This window comes from Heterocephalus glaber, unplaced genomic scaffold (assembly GCF_053883595.1).
Source record: "Heterocephalus glaber isolate CG9 unplaced genomic scaffold, H.glaber_assembly_v1.0 deba00000738, whole genome shotgun sequence".
NCBI lineage: Eukaryota > Metazoa > Chordata > Mammalia > Rodentia > Bathyergidae > Heterocephalus > Heterocephalus glaber.
Genome location: NW_028258161.1, coordinates 3,142,620 through 3,162,619, shown reverse-complemented (window position 1 = coordinate 3,162,619; position 20,000 = coordinate 3,142,620). Strand labels below are relative to the sequence as shown.

The 20,000-nt window shown below is 36.0% G+C and overlaps 1 protein-coding gene across 17 annotated transcripts in view; it reads right to left on the bottom strand.

The window, feature by feature from the left end:
• Pou2f1 (POU class 2 homeobox 1) overlaps positions 1-20,000 on the bottom strand; it is a 166,791-nt gene that overhangs the window by 17,401 nt on the left and 129,390 nt on the right. For all 17 annotated transcript variants that reach the window (XM_087206837.1, XM_087206841.1, XM_004865196.4 and 14 more), the window contains 6 exons: positions 19,420-19,514; positions 15,442-15,615; positions 8,462-8,603; positions 7,036-7,181; positions 5,791-5,970; positions 4,653-4,758 (listed from right to left, as the gene is read on the bottom strand). In XM_087206837.1, coding sequence (XP_087062963.1) covers positions 4,653-4,758; positions 5,791-5,970; positions 7,036-7,181; positions 8,462-8,603; positions 15,442-15,615; positions 19,420-19,514 — 843 coding nt within the window. The remainder of the gene's footprint in view (positions 1-4,652; positions 4,759-5,790; positions 5,971-7,035; positions 7,182-8,461; positions 8,604-15,441; positions 15,616-19,419; positions 19,515-20,000) is intronic.

Sequence of the window (20,000 nt, the reverse complement as noted above, 5' to 3'; positions counted from 1 at the left end):
TGCCACTCCACTCATCTGCTTTTTGTCTATACATTTGACTTTCCTTTTTTCTTTTTAAACTGGGTACTGGGGGATTGAACCCAGGGCCTTCGGACTGAGCTCCATCCCCAGCCTGTCTGCCTGCCTTTCTCCCTTTTTCCCTCTTTATCCCTTGCTCCTCCCTTCATTTCTTTTTAAATTTTGAAACAAGGTCTCCCCTAAATTGCCCAGACTGGGCTTGAACTTGTGATCCTCTTGCCTCAGTCTCCAAGAATGCTGAGATCACAGGGGTAATCTGGTTAGATTTAATATAAATGGAACTATATAACATGTGGTCTTTTGCACCTGGCTTCTTTTACTTGGCATATTATTTCCAAGGTTTATCCATGTTGAAACAGAAATCAACACTCCAGTACTTTTTATTAGGCTGAATAATACCACATTTCATTCATTCTCCAAATGATGAGCATTGGCTTGTTTATACGTTTTTGCCTGTTACAAATAATGCTGCTTATATGAAGATCCATGTAAAAATTTTTGTGTGAATGCTTTCACTTGGGGCAAACTACTTGATAGGATGGTAAATTTACGTTTAATTTGTAAATAAACTTCCAAAGTTTTTTCCAAAGTGGTTAATATCATTTACATTCTAACAAATGATGTAATGTTAATTCCAGTTTCTCCACATCCTCCCCAACACTTTTTTGGTCTTTTTGATTATAGCCATTCAAGTGAATAAAAGTGGTATCTCCTTGTAGTTTTACTTTGAATTTCTCTAGCAAGTAATTATGTTGGATATCCTTTCATGTGCTTATTAGTCACTCATAGATTCTTGGCCTTTTGGGTAAGATCAAGTGAAGTCATGCATGTATTTTCTTTGGTAAAATGTGTATTAGTCTTTTGTTCTTTTAAAAAATGGAGGTGTCTATATTTTTACTATTGAGTTGTACACAATTCTTTATGCATGCTATATAGAATTCTTTTATCAGATACATGATCTGCAAATGTTTTCTCTAGTCTTTGGCTTGTGTTTTTATCTTAAAGGTTGTTATGTGGCAAAAAGATTTTCTTTTTGATGCTCAATTTATTTTTGTATTTTTATGGATTGTGCTTCCAGTGGAGCATCTATGTGAATGCTGCCTATTCTAAGGTCATGAAGATTTTTTCTCCTTAAAGTTTATAGTTTTTAGCTCTTACTTAAGCCTTTGATCCACTCTAGTTAATTTTGTGCATGGTATGAGGTTAGGATCTAAACTGATCTTTGTGCATATAATTGGACTAGAACTGTTTGTTGACTCTTTTTCCCTACTGAACTGTCTTACATATTTGCTCAACAAAACATAAATTTAAAGGTTGGTTTGTGGACTTTCACTTTTGTTCCATTTATTCTATCGTTATGCCTACATTACACTTTTTTTGACTATTATACCTTTATAGTAAGATTTGAAATATGGACATATTTGTCCTATAATTTCATTATTTTTCAAAATTATTTTGGCTATACTGGATCCCTTTTATATATTTTAGAATGATTTATCAATTTCTTCAAACAGAACAGTCTGTTGGAACTGTGATGCTGACTGTGGTCTATAAATCAAGTGGGAGTAAGCTGTCATCTGAGAATGCCAAGTCCGGAGGGAAAGTAAAAAGGATCATGACATGGTGTGTGTGTGTGTGTACCAATATTCCAGGTTAGTATCATTATGTATTGCAGACATATATTAAAACATTTAAAGAAAAAGAATGCTGAGTCTCCCAAACCGCCAACTGGAATATGAAATGTCTCAGTTTAGACTTTCAGCAAATTGTAATTTTCACTATATAAGTATTTACTTCCTTTGTTAAATTTATTTCTAAATATTTTATTCTTTCAAATTTATCATGTATAAATTATCTTCATAACTTCATTTGTGGACTATCCAAAACTTAATTTAGTGATTAATTCTTGTAGTTTTTTTGTGGATTCCTTGGGATTTTTATACCCACAGGATAATGCAAATAAAGGCAGTTTAACTTTTGTTCTCCTTTAAACTGGCAACTGCGTCCAGTATAATATTAAATAGAAATCTGCAAGAGCAGCCATCCTTGCTTTGTTCCCCAATCTTGGAGGCAAGAGCAGGGGAGGGAAGAGCTCTCAGTCCTTCACTACCTAATGTGCTGTTGGCTCCAGGTCGGACAGTCTTACCCTCTCTGGATTTTGTATTTTGTCAAATATCTTTTCTCTATCTATTGAGACGATCATGTGGCTCTTGTCCTTTTCTTCTGTTACCATAGTATTTTAATTGGTGTTCAGATATCATGCCAACTGTACATTTTTGGAATAGATTACTCTTTTTTTCATATATTGCCAAGTATGATTTGCTCAGATTTTGCTGAGGGTTTTTGTACATATTTTCATGAAGGATATGAGTCTATAACTTTTTTCTTGTGATACATTTATCTAGTTTTGGTATCAGGCTAACACTGGCCTTGTAAAAATGAAACCAAACGAAATCAAATGAAATCAAACAAAGCCAAGCCAAGCCAATCTCTCTTCCTCTATTATCCAGAAGACAGTGTTAAGATGGATGCCAATGTGAACTTGAAAAGAATGTTTTCACATTTATAGAGATTAAATCAAGTTGGTAGATAGTGTTGATAAAACCATTTTTTAAAGACATGGTCTTGCTATGTGTTCAGGCTGGCCTTGAACTCACTGTGTAGTCCATGCTGGTCTCGAACTCACGGCAATCTTCCTGCCTCAGCCTCCCGAGTGCTGGGATTACAGGCATGCACCATCATGCTTGACAATAAAATCTTATATATCTTTGACAACAATTAGGTATATAGTTCAAATTAATAATTGAAAATAGGTTATTAATGTCTTCAACTATCATTTTGAATTATCTAATTCTTCTTTTAATTCTGTTCACTTTTGCTTTCTGTATCTTGGGTTTTTGCTGTTAGGTAACTAAAGGATTACTACTGCTCCATTTTTCTATGGAATAAACTTATTATTAGGAAACATATTTCAGAGAAAGAACTGGAGGCAGAGTGCATTTAGCTGAGATTATTAAGAGACACGGAATTTTTGCAAGGTTCTGAGATACATCAGACACATACATATCTTTCTAGAAGTCATGATCATTCTTTTTATCTATTCTAGAAGTGTTTACCAAGGACTTTTGATGTGCCAAGTGCTATGGAAAATAAAGATGGCTATATTAAGATTTTTCTTAAAAAGACAGTAGACTGAGTATATGGTTTTTCCCTTTATTTCTAAAATCTAATTCCAAATGATAATAAACAAAAGAAGGAATAAGAGTTCTGGGGATAGATTTCAGACATAAGGGTTCTACTAGAAACTGTATGTCTATTTTATGGAAGGGAAAAGTCTGCAGTTTTCAGACTTTCAAAGATGCTTAACACTTAAAAGAGGTCAATAAGTGCTGTTTAAAATAAACAAAAAATATGAAATTTTCTAGTAACTTAGAAATGTAATACAATATAAAGCTATTTACTGAATTTTTACATCATGCTTAGAGTTGAAGAGTTGTTATGAAATTAACTACAAGTAAAGAACATCAAAGTCACCAGTTCTAGGTTAAATCAAATTTGATTTTGAAATATCACACAGCCACCCAATATCTTACAAGCATATAATTAACCTCATGAATTAAATTATAGCACATCATATTATACATTATGAATAACTAAAAACATTTGATGACAAGGCTAAATCGTATTTTTTTGGTACTGGGGATCAAACTGGGGACCTTGTGCTTGCTAGGCAGGTGGCGGACCCACTGAGCTAAATCCCCAGCCATAGATCATCTTAAATGTATTGGGAAATTTGCTATTTAAAGGGGGCCAATGGGGAAAAAATTACTTATTCAATAATTATTCACTGTACAGTGTGTCAGGCACTATTCTAGGCATCAAAAAGAACATAGTATGTAGATCTTTTGAGAAGTACAAAGGCCCTTGGGAAAGTCAGATTTGTGAAAATATAATTATAATACAGGTAGGTAGAAATGAATAACTTTCTGGGGAAGCTAAAAAAGGTTTCCAAAAGGAATCGATATACATGCTGAAGTAGTTTATCAACATCAGACCAAGAACTGCAGGCCACAATGGATGACATTTCAAGCTGTAGGAAGGGTTACAAAGGCATGGACAGAGCCTTCTATGGGTAGAGGGGATAGTGAGCAAAGGACATAAACTTTGAGTTGATAAAACCTGATGATTTCCTGAGTGGAAAAAGCCACAGCTACTGAAATTTGTAAGGAAAGGAGTTACTTAAAAATTTGTGCATTTGAAAGATATCTGTATGAACAATATAGGAGGTATACTAATATGGGAAAGTACCAAAGAGGTAAGAAGGTGGTAGACACCTACAATCCTAGCAGTTGGGAGGCTGAGGCAAGAGGATCCTGAGTTTCAGGTCATCTTGGGAAACTCAGTGACTTGATCTCAAAAAATGAGATTGAGGTACAGATGGAGATAGAGATAGAGAATATTCTTGGGTGAAGGCATTTTTTCTGACAAAATTAATCATGCCTGATATGTAACAAAAAAACCACACACACACATCTTTAGTTAGAGCTTCTAAGTCACAATTTAATGGCAGATTCACATTGAAACTTCAGGGCCTTACCATGTACTTAAGAGCCACATGCCCTCGGCCTGCTCACCTGTAACAGAGAGATTAGTCACCGCAGCACTGGTTAGGGGGAGGACCGGGTTGACTGTGAGGGTAGCTGCTGTACTGCTTGTCACAAGGCTTGGCGTGGTTGCCACCTAGAGGTCAGACATGAGAACATGCACAAAACCCTTAAAATCAAAACTTGAAACATCCGTAGGCATCGATAACGGCAAGGCAGAAGTACTCTATGTCAGCAAGAGTGTGTATACTAATTATCAACTTTACTAAACAAGAAAACTATCTGACAGGATCCAGGCATAGTGGTGGTGGTATTTTATGTTGCTTTTTACTTTTTACTCTGTGGGGGCAAGACTGACTTGTTTTTTTGTTTTTAATAAAATGGTATTACAAGGAGATTGCAAAGCAAATTTTTTAAAAAGTCAAATTTCTTTTTGAAATAAAAAATTTGTTCAGTTTTATAAGAAATACTGCTTTTTTTCCCTAGTACAAATAAATCTGAAACACAAAAGTCACACACAAGAAACTATTATCTAGTAATGAACTTAATGATTGAAGCTCCACCATTTAACCACAGCCTTCATCTGACCAATATGTACTTTTTTTTTTCCAATATGTACTTTTAATGTTGACTGTAGCTTTAAGAGTCTTTAATGGAATGATGTTCAAAATGAAATAAAGACAAATTAACAAAAAAGGAACCGAAATGAAAACCTGCCATCTCTTGAAACTTGGTCGGTGCAACAATCACCCTAAAAATCAAGGGGGTCACTCAGCATCCCTGCCTGTTACTCAGCCAGGATACGCATATATGAAAAGGACCGCTGTTGCCCAGCATGAGGATCTGAGAGGATCATTTTCATATAATTAGAGCTAAAGGTTCTCTGAGAATTAACTGTCACTTAATATCATTTAATAAATAAGGCTTTAGGCCTTGAGAAGAGTAAAGAGTCACTAAGGTTTTTTTGTTTTTGACTTACTATCAGTGTTACTAAAGAACTTAATAAACTACACCAGAGAATAGAATGATGGGAAATACAATAAAACAAGAAAGAGTTAAAGTTGCTCACTTTAAATTTATTCACTATGAATGCTGTATATGTTTGATAAATTCTTGATAGGCCACTTGTAAAATTGTAACCCATTAGCCTGAGATCTTCCATTCTTACCAGTGAGGTTGGGCTGGGGAAAATCGCTTTGATAGGTGAGCTGCTGGTCCCACCACTGCTTGGTGGGTTGATTCTTTTTTCCTTCTGGCGTCGGTTACAAAACCAAACACGAATCACCTCTTTCTCCATATTGAGCTGTTCAGCAATCAAGGTGATCTCTTCTGAGGTAGGCTTTTGATTCTAAAGGGGAAAAAAATCCAATCTTTTGTAATAACTTTTTGAACAACCGATATAAAAGCAGACGAGTCAGAAAATAAAGCTGGGATATATATGACCATGTTAGGCCACTTTCAACAAATAGCTTCTGTAGATGGTCACTCTAATGAACAGTGTTGCATTTAATAAATTTACTCACATTAACTTAGAATAAATTATTCTTTTTTTTTGGTACTTGAGATTGAACTCAGGTCCTTCCGCTTGCGAGGCAGGCACCAGAACCACTGAGCTAAATCCCCGGCCCTTATTCTTGAAAATTTTAGATTTTCAGGTCTTAATACGGAACAAAATTAATAAAATACCTATGTAATCTTATATATTAGCAGGGCTTCTGGAGTTTTCTCCAGGCAAGACAGGAATCTCACAGACATATTGGGGACCTCAGTTTAAAGAAACTGAGTGACTCACCGCCCCCACAGTTAAGGAGAGGCAGAGCCGAGGAAGACTACTGATTAGCCGGTGATCCTGCTAGTACACTCAAGCCTTTTCTGCATTACACAAGTCAAAATTTTGTTGGAAGCTTTGATTATGACATCCCCTGGTTTAAAACAACTGCTAAATATGTGCTGAACTAACTGGGACTCCACAGCCTGACAATTAAGGCATCAACTGTTCTGGTCCCAAGCTATTGTTCTAGGTACACAGATACCACAATTTGGCCAACAAGGCTACTAGTGTTTCAACTAGCACAGCTCATGGTTTCCCCTGACGGCCTCTGACAGGGAATTCCTCTGCTTGAAGTGCTTTTCTCTCAACTTTTCCAGCCTGTATAATTAATTTCTATCTAGATGTCATATGGACACTGCAAACTCTTTCACAGCAAATGCTTGTGTGGATGCAACCAAGGTCTACCCCAAGCCCTGTAGCTCTGTCTCCTCTGTCAGTAACTTACTGTCATATTTTCTCCATTATGTTCAAGCGTTCATAAAGGCAGAGGCTGATAGGTTCATCTTTTATCATCCACAGTTCCCAAAACTAGTAGCACAGACAATCAATCCTATGCACACGCTAGGTAAACACCTCACTAACCTCCAAGAAACTCTTCTCTAAGGCCGCACGGATGTTGGTCTCTATGCTGGTGCGTTTCTTCCTTCTACGATTCAAACCCTCCACTCCTTGCCCTGGAGAATTCAGGGCACTTGGGCTGGAGACAGAAGAATCAGATGAGAGGTTCTCTGTAGGAATGAAGAAAAAAAAAGCTGATTCATGTATGCAAAATATATTAAAACCAGCAATAAAACTGACAAACTATTTAAGCTATATACAAATGTGAAAAGATTTTCACATAATCTACCTAAAAACATTATTCACTATTGTGGGGGTTCTACTGTCCTTACTGGCATTCTCTGTCCTGGGATGGATGACTATATACATTGTCACCACTACTTTTTGATTTCTGTTTTTGAGAATATTCTTAGGCTTAGACTGGAATCTCTCTCTCAGTTATTTTTATGTTTTGTTTTTATGAGCTCTCAGAATAAAAGGAAAAAAGCTCTGAAATTATTAAATATTTAATATTTGATCTTAGAAGTGATCTCTCATTTCATTAGTGTAAGTGGGGAAAAAGAAATATACTTCTAAATTCCTTAAAGTTAAAAATCATGTTCTTTCATTTAATAGCTTACAAACCCTAGGTATGTCACACACACTTCCGAGTTTCTCTCTAGTGCATGTAAAATCAGATGGAGTGTAACCAGTTTCTTACCATGGAACACAGAAGACTACAGATGGCTAGGTGACACCCCCAGCTACTGAACCAACATCCAGCAGGGTGGGTGTTTCAAGTTTCTCTTTATCTAAATCTACACATCTAAAATAAGAACCATAGTCTTAGAGCACCTTTGTGGTTCCCTTTAGTTCTCACAGTCTATGATTCTGAGGCTCAAAATTCAAAATTTCCAAAAGGAAATCTTTTTTGTTTTTTTTGGTACCGGGGATCAAACTCGGGTCCTTGTGCTTTCGAGACAGGCAGCGGCACCACTGAGCTAAATCCCCAGCCCCCAGAAGGAAATCTTGACACAAAATAAGAATAGACATCCAAGTTTTTGTATGAAATATATAGCCTTTTAAGAACAAAAGCATAAATATTATCAGGAACAAGTTCCATGATAATTCATTAAGGAAGAAATAACAAATTCACTGTTCAAGTTTATCTAAATACATAGGCCTTCTTATCCTCTTCCTCAGCTGTGTGAGTGTACTGAATCCTGGCTCAAATACAAGAAATTTTCCAAGCTGGAAATTATTGCTGATTATTCACACTGTAATTACTAGAATATTTAAATGAGTCAGCTTTCTTATTTAGTCATAATTTGTAATGATCATCCCAAGATTAGTAAGCTTCAAAATTCTTTACGTACCAATAATTCAATAAGAAACAGAAACCCCAGTTCCTGCAACAGTCGCCTCTCAAAATTCCAACAAGCAGTGGAGAATTTCTTATATAGTCACTTACCTGCATCATTTAGCCACTTCTCTAAAAGTGGCTTTAACTTGCACATGTTCTTAAAGCTGAGGTTCAAGGCTTCAAAGCGAGAGATGGTAGTTTGGCTGAAGTCGTTTCCATATAGTTTACCCATAGCGAGCCCAACATCACCCTGTACAGTTCAGAGCAGGAAAGGGGGAATGGAAAAGAGAGATACATCTCACTAATGTTTACAGCTTCTACTGTAGAGGGCTATTCCAATAACTGCTCTAGATGAAGAACCTAGTATACAATCATTCTTTACTGGTCCCACCTAAACTCTGTCCCTAAGCTGAGCATAATACTCCAGGAAGAAATCTGTAGGGTCTTAATCAGGACAGCATTCAACACTGACCCAGATACTTTCCATTTTGAATCTCTTTTTGCTATGTTACATAATAATCAGGATACCAAAACTTTTTTCATTAAGTTTATCGGTACATTTTAGGTATACAATACAGTTACATTCATCATTGGGGTCTTGTACCTTTACATGATGTATCTTGGTTCTTATTTTTTTCCCATTCCCCTAACCTCCCTTCACCCCCTCCACCCTTCCCTATTTACCAAGACTTTGTTTCCATTTTTTCCCTTTTCTCGTATTTTTTCTTTTCCCTTCTTTTCTTTCCCTTACCCCTCCCACTTCCCCTACTCCTTTAGGCCTTTTCTTATTTCACAATATCAATTATATATTTTGATCCTTATTTACACTTTTAGTTTTTCACACCAGAGAAACTATGTGGTATTTACACGTGTGTCCCATTTATTTCACTTAAAGAGTATGGCCTCAATGTACATCCACTTAGCCATAAATGTCTCTAGTTTCTCATTCTTTATGGCTGAGTAGTACTCCATTTTATAGAAAAACCACATCTTCTTTATCCAATCTCCAGTTGATGGGCATTTGGGCTGTTTCCAAGTTTTATCTATTATAAACTGTGCCGCTATAAACATGGGTGAGCATATATCACTGTAGTATGATTCCTTTAATTCTTTTGGGAAGATACCCAGCAGGGGAATAGCTGGGTCAAATGGGACTTCCAGTCCTCGTTGTTTGAGGTATCTCCATACTGACTGATTTCCACAGTGGATGCACCAGTCTGCACTCCCACCAACAATGGAGAAGGGTTCCTTTCTCCCTGCAACCCCGCCAGCATTTGTTATTGGTTGATTTCTTGATAGCAGCCATTCTTTCTGGGGTGAGGTGGAATCTCAGCATTGTTTTCAATGGCATCTCTCGAATGACCAGTGATGTTGAACAGTTTTTCATATGTTTATTTGCTGCTTTTACTTCTTTGTCTGAGAAATGTCGGTTCATTTCAGATGCCCATTTTGGAATTAGGTCTTTATATTTGGGGGGTCTGATTTTTTTTTGAGTCCTTTATATATTCTAGATCGTAGGCCTTTGTCTGAGGAAAAGCTGGTAAAAATTTTTTCCTACATTGTAGGTTGTCTCTTAGATCTGTTGGTGGTTTCTCCTGCAGTGCAGAAGCTTTTTAATAAGATGAGATTGCAGTTGTTTACTCTTTGTGCTAGTTCCCATGATACTGAGGATTTCTTCATAAAGCTTTTTCCTATGTCAATGTCTTCAAGAGTTCTACCTAACATATCTTCCAGCAAGTTTAGTGTTTCTGTTTTAATATTTAGATCTTCAATCCACTTTTAGTTTAGTGCATGGTGAAAGACAGGGGTCTAGTTTTAATCTTTGGCAAGTTGAAATCCAGTTTTTCCAACACCATTTATTAAAGAGGCTATCCTCCAGTGAAGGATACCAAAACTTCTATTCAGTCTCAAAAGATAGTGTTGATTCCAACAGGACCCTTAACTCATGTACCCAACGTGGTTTTAGTAATCTTTGAAAATCAATTTCTCTGTATCACGGGAATTAGATGTAACTGTCTAGATAATCCTAGGAATTTCTGAGCTAACCAAGCTTCCTATATATCACTTAAAAATTTAGAAATGATCCCTCATTCTTTTTATTTTTCTTTCCTATAAAGTATTTCTGGAAGCAGTGAAAAAAATCTATTTTCACCCTTAGTTTGGATTTCAAAGTTGGTGACAAAAAAACAGGTATTCAAAAGACCACTTTTGTTACCATTATAGAGACAGAAACTCACAGTAGAGAGGTTTGACCCATTTAGTAAAACTGTCAAGAGCTCTGGAAACTTGGTCACCTCATAGCAATAGAACAATGATCCCCTGAATATATTACAATAGATGTCTTCCAAATGAGCCTATAACCTTTGAAATGTATACAGTGCTTTTCTTCCAGTTGGATCCTTTTATTTAAGCTGGAAAAAGCTGTGTCTTCATAGTTATTTTATAGACAGATAATAGAAGCTCATGGAATTTAAATGATTCATCCACTCATTTCAATTAGTTTAGTGACAGGTCAAAGAGGCAACAGCATTTCTGGCCCTCTATACCACACAGCTCATCTACGAAGACAGCCAACTCTCAGCCATTCTGCCAACTCTTTTTTCTTTTTTGCCAATTCTTATTTTGAATCAGGACTGTCCTAGTCTTTTGACACCCTACTCCACACATATTTTGGATACTGCATTGTTTATTAGCACATGTATTAGGTAGTAGAGGAAATGAAATAGTATTTTTAAAACTCCACTTTCTTACTGTTGAACAATTTCTGATAGTATGTTTACAGCTTAAAAGTTTAAAAGAGGATAAATGTGGAACCATACGATACAATGAGGCACAGAAAACACTTGACCTTCATGTGATCTATGTGATCCTATGCCTCCCCTATAATAGCCACTAGCCATGTGGTGATTTAAATTTTAATTTAAATCAAATAAATCAAAAATCCAGTTTCCCTGCAGCACTAGCCCTGTAAGTGCTCAGCAGCCACTAGTGGTTGGTAGCTCCCATACTGGACAGCACAATATAGAACATCCCCAGCATTGGCAGCACTGAGCAGACTGTCCAGCTAGAATGGAAATGGGCTGTTTACTGATTTTCTTCAAATTACAGTAAAACTCAAAGAAGCAGGCGAGTGCGACCAGGCCATTTTGCTATCCACTGTATCATTACACAAATACACCTAAAGATACAGATACATGTGTTTATCTTTCAAAGAATGTTCACTCAGCAACTACTGTGTGTCAGGCACTGAATTTAGGGTTTATGGATCACATCCATTCATGTCCCAGTCACTTCATCTGTTTACAGCTTTCTGGAAAACAGGCCAACTAAAAACCTGCAATTTTTGAGTATAAGACACCCAGTAGCAGTTGGACGGCGATAAATGTTTTCTGACACTGTAATTGCATGATTCACTAAGAAATTTTCACAAATGTCTGTATCTTATTATGAAAAGTAACAATTTTGATAAGAAGAAAATATACCTATTCAAAAATCAGATCATAGTAAGTATAAGCAAAAATCTTTTAAGTTAGTAGCTGGAAATAAAGCTATGCTATCAACTAACTAGAACCATAGTATAAATGACAAATTCATTTACTTGAGATATGTAATATAAGTTCTAGATTGTTTAATGGCATAAAAAGCAACATCCTTCAGTTACTATATTCATATTCATTAATTTGGGATATGCTTGGTTTAGTGCTCTTGTAACTCTTAGATTTTTCCCTATAAAAGTTAAATATAAGCAGTTAATTCATATATAATCTGAAGTACATTACATATATATTTTTGCTATTTTTAAAAAGAGTAAAAAGAATAAAGGAGCCAAGACTAGGAATGGGAAATAATGAATGTCACAAATTTGATAAATGTTATACACTATAATATTCTAATTATGTAATGACATTTGTAGTAATCCTTTAATAAGAAATTATGTAATTAGAAGATAACTTTAAAACTTCTAATAACATGTATATTTACTAAGAGAATAGAGATTTGTTTCAACAAATAAGCTGAATGTTTAATTTTCCTTTTGGACATAAGCTATAAATATGAATATATTTTCTGGACTCAAAGCCACCTTTGAATAACTACAATTAAGGTAGTGAACTAAAATCAAAGGCTGATAAGCAGATTTCCCATCCTGCGCCAGTGGTATGTGCTTTAAGTTATGTAGTCACGGTTTACGAACCACTGCCACTGCTGTGTCAAAGTCATTTTGAAAATTAAGGAGTGGTCGGTCCCAGGAAGAATGACTACCACAAAGAAATAAACCAATAACATATGTTGGTGGGGCTGTGGGGGAAAAGGAACCATTCTCTACTGTTGGTGGGAGTGCAGACTGGTGCAACCACTGAGGAAATCAGTGTGGAGATTTCTCAAAAAACTAAAACTGGAGGTTCCATTTTAACCAGCTATTCCCTTTCTTGGTATCTTCCTGAAAGAATTAAAAGCATCATACCATGGTGACATATACACACCCATGATTACAGCGGCACAGTTTGTAATACTTAAATCTTTTAAACAGCCCACATGTTCATCAACCAATGAATGGACCAAGAAGAAGTGTATTTTTTTAATACAATGGAGTACTACTCTGCCATAAAGATAAACTTAAGACATTTCTAGCTAAATGGATACAGCCTGCAACCATACTCTTAAGTGAAATAAATCAGACACACATGTTTAAATACTGCATCGTTTCTCCAGAGAGAGAAACTGAAAGTGTAAATATGGATCAAAATGTATAACAGAGAGAGGGAAATGGGAAGAAAATGTTCAAATGAGAAGGAGAACAAGGGAGGGGGGAAGAGGAAAGGAAGGAAGGGACAAGAAAAAAAAGAAGGAAAAAAATGGAAAAAAAGCTTTTGTAAATAAGGTGGGGAAGAGGGGTTGAAGGGAAGGGAGGGGAATGGGAAAAAAAGAAGCAAGATATATCATGTACAGGTACAAATTCCCTATGATGAATGTGATCATTATCTATATCAAAAATGTATCTAAATATATCAAAAAAGCCCCCCCACCAAAAAAACCAAAAAAATTTCTTGTGGGCTTCCACAAGATGTAGACAACATACAAGGACACACACACCATGAGGAGCATGCTATTCAAGGTATCCCACCCTGTGCCTCCCAGACACAGCACATACTTTTATTTTTGCTTGTATCCTTTCCTTTCTTGTGTGGCTCAGGTTTGCTCCACAAAGCCAGTTTCTCCCTTACCTCTCCTCCCCTTATTTTTCAAATAAACATCTGCCACCATTAAAAAAAAAAAAATTAAGGAGTGGTCGCACCAAAAAATAGGACAGAGACAAGTACGATATGCACGCCTATAATCCTGGCAGTCTGGGAGGCTGAAGCAGAAGAGTCACAAGTTTGAGTCTAGCCCGGGCAACTCAGTGACTTGGCAAGACCTTGTATCAAAGTAAGTAAAATTTAAAAAGAGTTCTGGATATAGCTCAGTGTGAGGGTCCTAGGTTCAATCTTTAGTGTTGAAGTGTGGGGGGGTACATAAAACCATAAAGCAAATCACAAAATCACCTTAATGTGAAAAGACAGACAGAGAGAAAAAAAGAGATAGAGGCACACATACTACTGGCAATATATTGAATCAAATTCCACAGAAAGGCAAACCACTATTTGAGTGAAAGCTAGTGATTTGTTTTTTGTACTGGGGATTGAACTTGGGACCTTGTGCTTGTGAGGCAGGTAACAGCACAACTGAGCTAAATCCCCAGCTCAAAAACTAGTGATTTAAAAAAGGCTTCATATGCTTAATGTGTCACTTGGGCAACAACTTCCCATGTAACCCAAACATATGTTGTGCTAATAACCTAAATCTGAGGCACTGATAAATATGCCAGCTTTATACTTCCCTATCAATCTAGTTTTATCTTTAGATTTATTTTAAAAAGTCAGATCACTTAAATGCTTCAAAAGTAGCAAATGGTTGTGAATTGTAATTTAGTTCTCCATACCTGAAACTACTAAACAATGTAACTGCATTTCACTTAAAATAACATCTTTTAAAAAAATTGTTATGCTCCTAATATGCTTCTTTGAACAAAAATGAATTCCTGATGAAATTGTAAGAAATACAGATCTGTTCCTAAAAACATCTAGAATATAGGCAGAGATGCTGTCTTGATGTTTTTATCTACCAGATAAATGGTATATTATTTACTTTCAATAAAATAATTTGGATAGTATTTAACTGGTGGGTTAAATTCCAAATAGTAACTATATTCTCTGAAAAGAAAATATCAAGTTTTTTCTTGATTCCATAAAAATACCCAATCCAATCCATACTTCAGGATTTTTTTTCTTTCATCTAATAATCTTATGACATTTTACTTAAATGTCATTCATTTTAATTCCTTTCCTGGTTTAAAAGTATTATTTGTGACTGGTTAATCAAGGAATAAGTCAGTAACAGTGCTTAGAATTAAAATGCTGCGTACCCAGATGCCTGTTTAAAGCATTAAAGCATATTCATTCCACTTTAAAAGTCTAGCTGACAGTAGAAAAATTAATTTGGATTTTGATTCATTTGGATTTTTCATCTTCAATAGATCTTATCTGATTAGTTTCTGCATAGGCTGGGAGGAGGGGAGAGAGAGACAGAGACAGAGTCTACCACTACCCTCTCTCCCCTAAAAAAACTATTTTTAAATAAGCCTTTCAAACTTATCCCCTTTCAATTACTGTAAAAGACTCTGAGATCTTTACTCTCTTAGTCTTAGATATGTAGCAGCAATTTTTCTCAAATAACAAAACCCAGTCACATCATTCCCCAACATAACATCTTTTAAACTTTCACATATAATTATGATTTCAGAGGCTTGTGTTGTGAGACAAATCTTGAAAATTTAATCTAACATAAAATTATAAATGAATGGTGTGATTATAACTGAATGTATAAAGTTATAATCTAAAGTTATAAATGCTAAATGACTAATAAAAATAGATTATCTAAAATCAAAACACAACATACCCGAGGACCACGTCGCTCCTCTTTAGTCATGTAAAGCAAATACTTAGACCTAGGCAATGTGGGAAATCTAAGTAAAGGCATCGTCATCATCCTACCTGAGTGAATCCAAGTTTGATTCGTCTTTGTTTGAAGGTCTTGGCAAATTGCTCAAGCTCCTCAAGGTCACTGGGCTCCTCCAAGCTGGGAGTATCAATTCGCTTTGGTGTTGTCTGGCTCTGTGGAAGTGTCTGAATTGGGGTTGCTGCTATTGTGCGTGTTGGGGTTGCTGGCTGTTGGAGAAGAAACAGAGTAATAAAGATACATAGCATGATTAAAATATGTGTGAATATTTAAGTTAAAAAATTACTAGAGTAAAAGACATATTGCCATCCATTCTCTCAAAACATTCTCCCTTGCTTCAAACACACTTATCTTTCTTGCCATTCTGAAGCAGTTCTGAAGTCCTCTTTTGTGAGCGTCTTTATGAGGTATGATCATTCAATAGAAAGGCAGGCTCCTAAACACATTACGTGTGTCCTCATCTACCTCATTCACTGGATCTGGCTCCATGTAACTTCTCTCTCCTCCCCAAAGTGAAAATGACAGTGAAAGGTAAATGTTTTGCATTGATTCTGGACATTAGAGCAATCAGGACAGTGGAATTAAAAACAATGCAACAAAAAAGACTTCCAGAACTCCTTCAGAAAATGGCAAAAACAAAGCCAGGCATATAATCCCAGGACTTGGGAGGCTGAGGCAGGAGGATCTTCGAGTTTGAAGCCAGCCTGGGCTACAAAATGAATTCAAGGTCAGCCTGAACTACATAGCAAGACCCTGCCTCAAAAAAAAAAAAAAAAAAAAAAAATGGGGCTGGGGATTTAGCTCAATGGTTCCAGCGCCTGCCTCGCAAGCACAAAGACCTGAGTTCAGTCACCGGTACCAAAAAAAAGTGGCAAAAACAATGGAACCACTGTATTCAAATCAAGAGGGAGAATTTTCACGAGGATCAAGGGTAATGTATCTTTTTTATAATATAAATTTTAAAAAATGTAAATGTTCACTATATTTTTCAAGTACACCTCATACAAAAAGATAAGTGACACACCTGTAATGCGCTGCAAACAAATAACTTAATGAGGCAGTTATATTCTGGGAGAATGTTGGAAACCATGTACCACTACAGAGGGTACAGCATAATGTTCAGTGAGAAAGTAGACTGTTGGACATGTACACTGTAATTATAGTAAAGGCTAAGCAAGTGAGGTTATGGAAAAACTCAACTACACAAAAGTAAAACTAACTAGTCTGAACACATGTATTTTATGCCTTTTAATACATTATTCTTTACTTTTAAAAATGTATTTATAAACAGCCACTTAGTCAGAAGAGCAGGGACCCCCTTTATCTATCTTGTTTAACACTATCATGTCTCTAACATGTGACACTATATTATAAAAATGATAAGATTATTAAACCATTTTAAGGAGGAAAATAAATAATCTGTAGTTTAAATAATTTATTATAGGAGGCATCATTTTGGGGTATTTGTTAAATTTTTTTCCACACACCTACATTTAACCTTAACTGTAATTATGGTATACATAATTATCCTTTCCAAGAACTGGCTAGAGCAATATTATTTTACTTTAACAATTTCTTAATTGCTATACAGTTTTTCATTTATCACAGGTAACATCACAACGAAAAACTTTGTGTATGTGTTTTCCACCTACATAAATAATTCTTTAAGAAAAATTCCCAAGGCAGGGGGGTTCCCAAGGGATTTTTTTTTTTTGGCAACTAGATAATTTCATGGCTTCTGATAATGTTGGTTCCTATTATATAATGCAGTTTCCTCCACATTAAAAAAATACTTTCTTCATCAGGGAGTAAATGATATATCACTTTTGCTATTGCATTTAATTTATTATTGAAAGTGAAAATTTCCCATGTGTCAAATATTTTCTGTATTTCTTTGAATATGAACTGGATTTGTGTCCTTTACCCATTTATATATTATCAATATCCTTATTCTCATCCTAAATGAGCTTACTAAATGTTAAGAGAGTAAGTTTTTGCCTGCTTTATTAATGCAAATTTTTTTTTTCTAATTTGCTTTTTTCCTTTTATTTTTAGGTACATAAACTGCAAAGTGTCATTTAGGTGAAGTGCCCCCTCCCCCATTGCTTCTATTGTTCAAATCTTAAGAAAGCTTCACTTATTTTTCACTCTGATAGGATTCCTGATAATTTGCTACTTTTTCTTTGTATTTTTAGAATATTTAATTATTTAAATCCATCTGAAGTTTATGTTGAGACATAAGGCTTTAGTCTTTTTTCCTTTTTCTTTTTTGGTGGGGGCAGGCCTACTGCGTGCTAAGCACAAGTTCTACTACTGAGCTACATTTCCCAACCTCAATAGTCTTTTCTCTTTTTTAAAAGAAAATATTAAATCTCTTTATTGCACAAACACAAAGCTGTTCTACTCACAAGCCCTAAGTAGAATATCCCCTTCTGTGTATTCACTAATGGGAGGTACTGTCCTGATTCTCTATCTTCATTGCTTGCTTGACCCTTTCTGTGAACAGGAGCCCAGGTAAGAGATTACACACCAGGATTACAGATAACCTGTGTTGTGAATTTTTCTTCCTATAATTTAGATAGGTCACATACCTCTGAACTTGACTTCATTAGGCAAGGCTTTCTCCAAGGGGACTAACTAGCCCAGAAAACTACACAATAGGCATTCCACAGACAGTAACTGAGGCAAGTTCCTCTCATCCTGCTTCAATAAAAACAATAAAGTTGATCTCCCTGACATACTGACCCTGAGTAATTTTCAAGCTGACCATTTTGGAGAAGCCAACCCTATTAGAATCCTACATGGCTATACACTTCCCACAGTGAAACTTGTTAACAGGTAGAGATAAGTCTCAACTGTAAGACTGTTACTTCATCTCGAGGACCTGCTTCCTCAAATAATAGAGGACTACAAACAGTTTGGGTACCTTTAGGTGTATGATTACAGAGAAGATACCCCTACTCTAGAAGTTACAGGCTGGGCTGAGACAGATCTAGGAATGGCAGAGTAGATTTCAGTGAGCAGAAGTTGGGACAAAGCCATAATAACCTGCCACTGTTTGCAGAGCCTGCAGACATGTAGGTCAGGAAGGAAGTCATCATGAAGGCTTTTGTCAAAACCCCAACCTCGGCCAGGCCTGTAATTTCAGCACTCTGAGAACCCGAAGCAAGAGGGTTGCCAAGTTTAAGCCCAGCCTGGACAACTTATTGAGTCCTTGTCTCAAAAAAGGGCTGGGGATGTAGCTCAGTGTGAAGGGCCTACATTTAATCTCCAGTTCCTCAAAAACACAAAACTCCAACCTTACTCTTATATTTAGCATACTGAAAGGTTCACCATTTACAAATGTATACTTTTGATTTTGGCAACAACCAAATACAGTCATCTACTAACAACTAAGATACAGAACATTTTCATCACCACCAAAAGTTTCCTTGTGCCCTTTGTAGTTAACCTCTATGATTAGCCCCACATTACATTTATCTTTAATTCCAATTTTCAAATGAATATTGCTAATGTATAGAAATATAAGTGTTTTTTTTATATTGACTTTGTTCCTACATAGTTTTAAACTCACTTATTCCAGCAGGTCTCCCACCTCTCGAGATGCCTTAAGACTTTCTTACAGACAATGATGTTTGTCTGTCTTCTAGTTAGGAGAGCTTTTAGTTTTTCAACCTTTCTGAAGAAGTAAAAAATATAGCAAGATTCTCTATGTCCTTTATTTGTTTTTCTTGTATTATTGTACTTCTAGAACTGTCAGTATAATGCTGAATGAAAGTGGTAACAGTGGTCACCTTGTTCTGATCTCAGAAGGAAGGTAATTCAGGCTGATTATTAAATATGGGTTTTTTTGGTAGATGTCCTTTCAGAATTTCATCAGTTTGGTAGCATTTCTTTACTAAGCTGAAAAACACTGTTTGGATTATTAGTTCTTTTTGTTTTGTCTTGATTTTGTTTTTTTTGCAGTTAAAGTCCAAAAGTCTCTCCCCACAACAGGGCGAGAGAAGACTGACCTGGGAGGTGAGGGTGATGCTTGGCTGCGACTGTAGGAGGTTGGCTTGGCTTTGCTGAGGTAGTTGCGTTAAAAGATTTTGCGCTTGCAGGAGACCTATAAAATATCAAGGTGTCACTGCCAGAAAACATTAAAGGTTGTTTTCAACACATACAGCAAAAGAAAGAATAAGAAAGTGAGCTGAAAAAATTTTCAATCCATTATCTGATAGTCTTACTGGTCTTCAAACTCCTGCCTTATTGTCTAAAATTCAATCTTCTTCAGTACACAAAACTTAAGTAGAACTTGGGCAAGAAGATAAGTAACATTAAATTAAAACTGATATGTCTTTAGTGTAATCTGAATAAGCTCTCCGGTAGGCCAATTCTTTATTTTAGTAAGGAGCACATGAAAGTGAAGAACCATTCTAAATGGAAGCAACTAAAAGTAAACAACAACAACAACAACAGCAGCAAACCCTCCAAAATAGCTCAACTTCTTAACCAGAATCCATTAGAATCTGCCAGTATATTCTGGACCAGAGAAGTACCCAGTTCACGAAAGGAGGAGGCTATCCTTTTAGTGGAACAAGATGCTGTTTTT